General features: G+C 39.9%; 1 protein-coding gene and 1 long non-coding RNA gene across 2 annotated transcripts; both read right to left on the reverse strand.

Moving 5' to 3' along the window:
* Positions 1 to 1,087: 1,087 nt before the first annotated feature.
* Positions 1,088 to 5,988, reverse strand: CMTR2 (cap methyltransferase 2). Its single transcript, XM_045534001.1, has 2 exons — positions 5,954 to 5,988; positions 1,088 to 4,673 (listed from the first exon to the last, which is right to left on the reverse strand). The coding sequence occupies exon 2, from the start codon at positions 4,652 to 4,654 to the stop codon at positions 2,345 to 2,347; it is 2,310 nt and encodes a 769-aa protein (XP_045389957.1). The 5' UTR covers positions 4,655 to 4,673; positions 5,954 to 5,988; the 3' UTR covers positions 1,088 to 2,344.
* A 48-nt stretch (positions 5,989 to 6,036) lies between these two features.
* LOC123625460 lies at positions 6,037 to 8,666 on the reverse strand. Its single transcript, XR_006730507.1, has 3 exons — positions 8,235 to 8,666; positions 6,423 to 6,513; positions 6,037 to 6,069 (listed from the first exon to the last, which is right to left on the reverse strand). It is a non-coding gene; the product is annotated as an uncharacterized LOC123625460 (long non-coding RNA).
* Positions 8,667 to 9,642: the final 976 nt, after the last annotated feature.

Genomic DNA, 9,642 nt, shown 5'->3' on the forward strand with positions numbered 1-9,642 from the left:
AGATATTTTCAATGCACTTAAATATTTAAACATTACAACAAAAGCCCCCACTAAAATACAAAAGGACTTTTTTCTTTGGGAGAACAAAAATTAATATTGAAGAAATTAAATTTGTAAGACCTCTTTCTCACCTAAGCTTTTGGGAAACACATTTGTGAAGTTTAACTTTACTAGCTGTTAAAAACTTTTCAAAAAAGCATGGCAATTAAATTAAAAATCTCAAAACCCATGGAAAAAAGTATTTTTAAAGAACAGTAACTACCTTGATGAAAGATACAAACCGTCTCTCATCTCTTACTGTCCTCTACTTTTTCATCTTTTTGGATAGCATGTTTCCTCTCCTTTCTCTGAAAAAGAAATTCCTATAAATCATTGGTATTTATAGGAATTTGTTGGATTCCTATAAATCATCTTTATCCCACTCAAGTCTCATTTTACCTCTAGAGCAATGTGAATCCAATAAATCAGATGAGCAGCAACTGAGTCTAAAAGCCATGTTAAAAAGCAAAATATATTCTAGTATACTCTAGTGTTATATATTCCAATACAGATTTGTGTTAAAAAAAACTAAGCATTCAATACTTATTTGAAGGGCTTAAAAGAAAGTTTTAATATTAGAATCTGGACCCAGGCTTTCATTCTTATCAGACGGTTAATGTAAGTAAAAATAAACTGCACTATTATATTGAACCACACCTGGAAAGGCATAAAGACTATTAATACTAAGTGCAAATGGTTTTTCAAGACTGGTTTCTCTCTCTCTCAGTAACCAGTTTTCTATCAGACTTCCATCATCATACAACTGGAACAGCTTCCATGAAGTCACCAGTAGGAAATAAGATTTCTTTCAAAAATCTACCTCCAGGCCTCCCCAGGCTCCCCTCCCCCCCATTAAGTACTTAATTTCTTTCCTGAAGTAGATCTTCCATAAATATTACAATATTAAGGACTAAATTTTAATGAATGCAAATCAGAGGAAATGAAAGGACATTAACTCCCATTCCAACCTTCCTTTAAAAAAAGGTCTGTTTCCAAGTTGTATTTTTAACTTCCCCCATGATTCTCTTTTAAAAAGATGAACACAAAATCTCTCTACTAATGACTTTATTCATGAGTCTATAATGGAACTCAAAATAGCAAAGAACATGAAAATTTTTCAGATTAATATTTATCAACCAAATACATCAGAGAATACATCTATTATTTATATAACTAACAAAAATGCCTAAAATTCACATGTGAGAATACAAATATTCTCCACTTGGTGGAACTTCAAGATAATGAAGAATTGCCTGATAGTTTGCCAGAAAAATACATTACACTATCAAATACATACAAAAGAAATCATATGTAACTGGTAAAATAACCACCTCATGGCTAATCTTTTGGTAAAGTGTCATTTTCATACTGAAAAAAGAAATTAGTAAAGATTAAAATTTTTAAGTGCTGAGCTATCACTTCAAAAATATTAAGATTTTTTTGTTCATATTCACTATGTTCATCACATTCATGTCTCCAATATGAGACTACAAACACCAGCTTAAAACTTTAAAAAAACTTTTCATTCACAGATTTCCTGGAAGTTAAAAACTACACCACTGCTAAATGAAACTTTCCATGATGAGAGTATTAGACACAATTTTTCATTGTTTTAAACATGATCTTTGGTTTAAGGCTGTCGTCTTTTAGTTGGATGATTGTGGTTAGTAAAATATTCATATAATAGCACATTCATTTTATTTGACCCATAAAAGAAAATTGGGTCAATGGCCTAAGAGCAATGAATGACACATATCAAGAATCTGGCAATATGAATTCCCTGAAATCCATAACTGACATGTTAGATGTTAAAGGAAATCAGTGTTGCCAAGATATGCACTTGCAAAAGAAAAAAAAAACTAAGTAAATAAAGGAAATCAGTGTTGAGAAATGGCTCACCTCCTTTCATCAATGAACACCATTAGCCACTGAGAGGAAATGAGCTTGGAAAAAACTATCTCAGCTGAATGAAGGCACACAGGTCCAAATCTCAAGCAGATAAACAAGACCAACTAAGCTGCATATGTCAGCATGGGCGTACTGACCCCAAGCATATACACGCATCTCATATTCAGAGGTTGAATACCATCACTGCATAGATTCCACCACATGGCCAAATTCTATGCTTATGGATGTATACATCACAGAGATCAGAATTGCTGGTTTTCCAGAATTAATGAGACTTTGAATGATGCAAACACTGACGTTTCCCTAAAATAAAAGGTTTTAAGTTAATAGAGCCAATGGGATGCAATAATACTGGATAAATGATAAGTCATAAAGCTGAATCTCAGAAAGGACATGTTCAATTTCGTAACTGAAGGCTGCTGACAATTTCTTCTCTCTCTCCCTGAATAATCAAATGCAAATGCCTTTTAGCAATGGCAGCATTCAAATCCCACAAAAAGTCCAGTAGTGCCCCATTAAGGAGCACCTCCATCGGCACAAACTGCAAAACCTGCTGGGGTGTGTCAGAGTTAAGCAAAGCGCTCAAAAGTTCATTCACATTCTGCAGATACTGGAAAACTGGATTTGGAAGGTCCTTGTAACCCACACATATCAGGACTGCACAGGTCCTCAGGGGCTCAGAGGATGTGGGACAAGAAAATGTGATGAATCTAAAACAACTGTGGAGAACAAAGATCAAACCAGCCATAAATCTTGTGAAACAAGAAAGTACAGGCAAAATCATAACATCTCCTGTATGAAGCTGTTGCAATGAACGTAGAAGGCAGTCTAAAAATAAATGCTGGTAAGTTGGGTCTCCATCATGAAGCAATGAACAGCTAAAAGTCAGGAGTTCAGCTGATTCCAGGAGTTGAACTTCCAATGGTACATGCATTTTGGTATCATGGAGAGTCGGCAAACCCACAAGGAGGCACTTTATTGGGTTGCCGGGTTCTACACCCTGCTCATCCTGAAGGCACTTGGTAAGGCTAAACAACTCAGAAAATATCAGTTCTTCAGAAAAAACATGACAAGAACAATAATATTGTTTTGGCCTATACTTAGAATCCAAATTCAAAGCTCCTCCTAATGACTTTTCAATGACTTCATTAAGAGTCTTTAAAATTTCACCATCGCAGAAGGGAGAACACTTTACCTTTGGCAGTTTCTTTCCCTCTAAAACATGCCATAAGTGACACTCAAGATTGGAAGCTGTCCCTTCTAAAAGAGAACTTTGCCCAGGATGATATACACCATGCTCTTCAGCCCAAACATTAAAGTATCCTTTGGCTACTTTATCTTTCCATGAAAGGGTTTCCAGCATCTTCCTTTCATTATAGGTTTTAAAATATCTGTTCCTCTGCCCAAACCATTTTGTATTTGTACTACAACCAATATTTGACTTTTTTACTAGCCAATTATTTCTGGCAAGAGGCTTCAGTTGAAATTTTTGCATGAAATATTGTACAGCACAATCCCTCAAATTATTCAGCTTTGTTTGTTCCCCTTTCCCCATGCACTGAAACAAACGAATGTTCTCAGAAATAGTCTCTAGCTGGTATTTATGAAAGAACGCACAACATTCTTCGTGTCTTTTAAGAAAAGATTCAGGAATCACATGATGGGGAAAGAGGGCTTTCCTGGTCATTTCAGTCCCAAAATTCAGCACCATCTTAGATAACAGAGGCCGGATGGCCTCTCTTCCCTTATAGTGAAGACATATCACATAGACTTCTGAGTTTCCCGCCTTGCTCGTAGCAGGTTTGAAAACATGGACTTGGTCAAAGGAACAGTTTAGCAGGTACATCAGGTTTATGGAACAATGTTCAAACAAAGTAAACATCTTCAGAACAAAAGAGCCACCATTTCCAAGAGTGGTCAGAGCAGTGACAACTTCACAGTAATGCAGAGAAGAGACTAAAGCTTCTTGTTCACCTGGGTTTCCTTGGCAATCAAAACTCCCATCTGCAGTGATCAAGTGAATGGTAGCTATGCTGCTTACGAAATTCTGAAGTCCACTCAGGTATTTCTGGGTCATGATATCACCGGTGTTATCTGGACCAAAGTACCAGCAATGCAAGGTATTTGCAATAAGCCGGTCATCCATAATCATGGTCAGATTGTCATTGGCTTCATGGTAGGGATTCAGAGTATTAGCTACCCAACTCCAATCACAAGGGAACCTATGGGATTTTAAGTAGTGATTGAGACTAGCTATAAAAGCTCCAGGAGCTTCACAAAGGTGTAGCGAATTCAGTTTTCCATTCTGAAAAGCTTCCTGTGGAATCAGTGGAAAGCTACACAAAATCTCATGGAACTTACACCATGCTTGAGTACAAAGTTCAGCATTCATAGATTTTCTAACATGGGAAATGATTTTTCCTGCTTTATTAGTGAAAGCAGTGTGCTCATGCCACTCATCCAATTTCTTATCACTCAGTAGGTTTTTTACTTCATTTAGGGAGTGCTTCAAATCAAGAAAGGCATTAAATTCTGTGTGGTCACAGGCGAAAATCTCACTGGGATCTGGTAACTGCCACTCATCATCAAGTGGCTTGCCATAAGAAAAATTCTTGGCAAAGAGTTCAAAAATGTCAGCAAGAACATCTGGGCTGAATGTCTCAAGACTTGCTAGCTGCTGAACTGGTGGCTTTCTGCACTTACTCATGTTCAAATCAAATTAAAATCTAGAAAGAGAAAACACATAATTAAATGAATCAAATTTATTAGTGAGTGAAATTGCCATCAGCAGCAAATCTGATCACACATGTGACAAACTCCATAAAACGAGAAGGCTAATGTCAGCGCACTGTGTTACATCACAAGGTAATCTGGAATAATGAAAGGGTAAAGGCTTTGATATCCAACAGACCTGGGTTCAAATTCCAACTCAGCTACATACAGCTTCATAAATGGCCCTAGACAAATTACTTGATGGCTCTGGGATTTGGTTTCTCCCTATTTAAAAAAACTGGCTTATCTTTATTTTTAGAAGAGGATAAAACATACTAGCATCTAAAAAGCCTATATCAAAGAATAACCATCAGTGAATGACAGCTCTTAATATCTTAGGAACCCATCTAGCTCCTCCCCAAAGTTCTCCTCTACCCACAGCTCTGACAACACCCACATGGCCTCCAACACACACACACCTTTAGACATTCATCCCTGGACATGACCTTTGTTCAAGCTCTAACAAATGACTTTTAGCTTTTTTGTTCCCTCCCTACCTCACCTCCTTCCTGGAGAAGATCATGCACCTGAACCCAGTACTGGTCCTGCCACCAGCCACTTACCCCCCTATTAGTATTATTGAATACATCCTCTGTCCAGATTTCATTCTCTAAGACATGCACTGTGGTGGTACCAATCACCTACGTAGGTCACCAACTAATGTTCATCATCATACAACTTGTAAACTTAAGTGGTTAGCTTCCTTTTGCTTGATGCTAAAACTAAACAATAGTTCACGCTGGCATGCCTCTAAACTAGATTCCTGCCTTTTATATACTTGGTCAGACAGCTCCACACTTAACACTATAAAATATCACTATTTCTTCCTGCCACTAAAGTTCTTAACACACTTTGATATATTGAATATACAAATTACAAATAGTCTATCTACATTCTTTGTACTAACACTGACAAAGAAACGAAACACATGAGAAAGAAGCACGGCTTAATAATACAATGTTGGAAAAGTTATAAATCCCAGGAGATAGCAGCAATGAGTATTATACGGTACCTGTTAGTACAATGTTAATAGATAGGAGCTTGAGTTCAAGAATTCTGCACTTATTCAGCACATATAATGCATTCTACAAATGGTTTTCAAAAAAACAATCTAGGCTGGTTTCAGTGGCTTATGCCTATAATCTTTGGGCAGCCAAGATGGGAGGATCACTTGAGACCAGGAGTTTGAAACCAGCCTGAGCAACATAGCTGAGATGGGCATGGTGGCACGCACCTGTGGTCCCAGGTACTAGGGAAGCTGAAGCAGGAGGATTGCTCGAGCCCAGGAGTTTGAGGCAGCAGTAAGCTATGAGCCCACCACTACACTCCAGCGTTGGGGAGACCCTGTCTCTAAAAAAAAAAAAAAAGAAAGAAAGTCTAAATTTGTTAAATGTGAAATAATTGACAACTAAATCACCACCCCAGAAAAGCAAATGTTATTTGAAGATAAAATGGGAAATAAAGGGAGCTACTGCCATAATAAATACAAGAATATCCAGATGACTTCATACTTTTAGCATTTACTTTGTATTCTTGTTTTAGCATACTTTTTTCTTCCTTTTTAATTTTATGCTTAAATTACTCACAATTCTACCAGTCAAGGTCAGGTATCTTCTAAGTCATTTGTTTGCCACAGTGTCTTTACAAGTTACATGTTAATAGAGATTAACAGTCACAGTTACCCATCAACATCTTTTTCTTACCTTAGATCATTTTTTTCTACTGGTGGAAGCTTTATTTAGACAAATTTCTGGAGGAAGGCAAAATGGAGGCATTTCCACATTCACTAAAATCCTAAACGAGGGCAAATAAAAGTTTATTACAACAAGCTCCTCTGTCTTTATTTACACTGTGCATGCTGGAAACTACAACCATGTTTAGATCTCAACTATATTCTATTTTGGATAAAGTCTAATTTTGGTTATTAACTTCACATGCTAATTAATAGCTGTAATTGAGCTGTGAAATCTTACCTAAGCTAATAGGTAATTTACCTCCACATGCAGACAACTGAAGTGACTTGAACACTCCACTGTTCTTCCTGACTATACTTAGGCTATGGTGCCACCTAATTTTTATTAACTACTCCCATACTCATTCTGCTCCAGCCACACAGGCCTTCCTCACTGAAGACACCATGCACATTCCAAGCTGAAAGCCTTTGCAACGGCAGGTCCCTCAGCCCAGAATACTCTTCCCCCAGACATCAGCATAGCTAATTCTCTCACCTCCTTCTAGTATTTGCTCAAATGTAATTTTCTCAGTGAAGCCTTCCCTAACATGTTCATTTAAAACAGCATCTTGGCCGGGCGCGGTGGCTCAGGCCTGTAATCCTAGCACTCTGGGAGGCCGAGGCGGGTGGATTGCTCGAGGTCAGGAGTTCGAGACCAGCCTTAGCAAGAGCAAGACCTCGTCTCTACTAAAAAAAATAGAAATAAATTATCTGGCCAACTAAAATATATATATAGAAAAAATTAGCCGGGCATGGTGGCGCATGCCTGTAGTCCCAGCTACTGGGGAGGCTGAGGCAGTAGGATCACTTAAGCCCAGGAGTTTGCGGTTGCTGTGAGCTAGGCTGACGCCACGGCACTCACTCTAGCCTGGGCAACACAGCAAGACTCTGTCTCAAAAAAAAAAAACCAAAAAACTGCAACTTGCATTCCCAATGCCCCTTATCTTGCTGTATTCCCCATCACCCCCCCCCCCCCCCCCCCCCGCACTCATTTCCTTCTAACCTATAATTTACTTATTTATGTTTACTGTTTACTGTTTGTCTTCCCCAAACTAGAATGTAAGCTCCATAGGGCAGGGATCTTTGTTTTGTTTATTCATATATCATCCCAAGAGGTGAGAACAATGCTTGGTACACAGTAAACACCACATATTTTATTGAATAAATGAGTGGATATCATACTTAGCACAAAAGGCACTTCTGTTCACGTTCTGAACATGAGTCATAATAATGTATCTTAACTTCACTACAACACTTCAATGCACGACCAAAAAATAATAAAAAAAAGCATGTGGTTTAGAGAGTGTGTGGGAAAATTTTCCAGTATATGATCCTCTGTGTCCCTTTCATTAAGCACTCCATAGAGCTTTGTGGGATCATAATTCTGCTAGGTGGGTATTACCATTCTTATATTGCAGACTCGAGTAGAAGTCTTGCGGCTCCGCCCAAAGCCACAAAGGCAATACTTGGAAAATTGGTGAGCCTAACACAAAAACCATAAGATCTCATCAACAGTTGTCACCTCTCCAATTAACACTTACAAAGCAGTTCTAAGTGCTTCCGCCAGCTCCCTCGCCCAGCAACTGTGACACTAACAGCTAGTGTGTATCCAGGGCTTACTTTGGGCCGGGGACACCCAAGACCTCATTTCATCTAGTGGAAGCGACCCCAAGCCCCATTCGAGTGACCCGGTCCCTGACCTGGCGCACACTCAGGCCCAGCCCTTGTCTCACCCGCTGGAAAGGCCGAGGAGGACCCGGGCTGGGAACCAGGCCTGGATTACCTTCGCTCACGCCCACCTGGGGCCCCACTGCCGGGAGAGACTGAGCTTCACTCGCTCTCCCCACTCCAGAGGGCCATTCTCCACTTCCGCTCCCGGGGCTGCTTCCCGGGGTGGTCGCTCCTTTGGGTCCGCGGCGCCCCCAGCCGCAGAGGCGGGAGGTGGCGCGCCGGGTGGCCGGGAAGTTTGCCGGGACCCGCCCTCGCAGTACCAGGAGCCGGTGCCCAACTCCGGGTCCCGCCGCCGCCGAACGCCGGCCGACAGCAGCCCGGGAACCCTGACAGTCACACTGCGCACGCGCCCTGTAGGCCGGACTGGCGACGCATGCGTCAACGTTACGCACGCCGGCTGGTCTCGCAGCGCCAAGGCTTCACCTCCCAAGGTTTCGTCGTTTCTCCGCGGGGTACCGGAGCGAGAAAACACCTGCCTCCCGCACCCCAGACGCTATGGCAACGGAAGCTGCGCGCGCAGGCCTCAAGTCCTTTAGCCCCGCCCCTGAGGGGGTGGGGAGGGGCTGGGCATACCTGTCAGGACATGCTGGCTCCGCCCACCTGGCCTCTGGCCCCAAAAGCTTTCTGGCACTGTTGAGCAGATGTGTTAGCGCTGGGTTAAAAATGGAGCTCAGAAACAATATGAGGTTAAAAGGTAAACGGGGGAAACCGCGAGATAATATTGTTATTTTATACATATATTTATATTTATAAACCAATAAGAAAAAGACAACCTAGGAAGGAAAATGGACGAGGATTCCAACAGGCAGTCAAAAAAAAAAACCCGTGAAACAAATAGCCAATGAGAATATACAATGTTATTTAACCTATTATAAAAAAGAATTGAAGATGAAAACAATAAGTTTTCTTTTTACCCGGTTTAGCAAAGATTTAAAAGATTGATAGTGGCCACTTGGTGAGAATATGGGGAAACAGGTTTATGTCTGTGGGCGGGAGTAAAAATTAGTATAACCCTTACAGAAGGCAAACTTAAAATAGGCTCACACTTTAACCCAGCAATTCCCACTCCTAGCAATTTATCCTTAGGAAATAAACAACTGGCACTCACTTTGGACAAAATGTTCATTGCTGCATCTTAACAACAATAACAAATATGTTAACATTGTCTAAGGGAATTAATTAAATTATTTATGCATGCACTACATGCAACCATATGTCAATAGTACTGCATGAAAATGGGAGAATATAGAACTTGTAGAGTTTGAACCATTTATGTAAATAAATATATAAATATAGACATAGATATATTGTAAATATAAAATACATTTTTTACAAGTCTCCCAGGACATGAAAAATGGAGACAAAATTATATTAAAAAAATGATGCTAGGTCATTTGGCTATCCATATGGAAAAAAGCTTTATTTGGACTCTCTCATCACACCATAAAAATACATTTCAT

The sequence above is a fragment of the Lemur catta genome, chromosome 20 (assembly GCF_020740605.2).
Source record: "Lemur catta isolate mLemCat1 chromosome 20, mLemCat1.pri, whole genome shotgun sequence".
Lineage (NCBI taxonomy): Eukaryota > Metazoa > Chordata > Mammalia > Primates > Lemuridae > Lemur > Lemur catta.

What these genes read in the sequence shown, in the direction of transcription:
- CMTR2 (XM_045534001.1), bottom strand. Translation starts at nt 4,654, where the DNA reads ATGAGTAAGTGCAGAAAGCCACCAGTTCAGCAGCTAGCAAGTCTTGAG.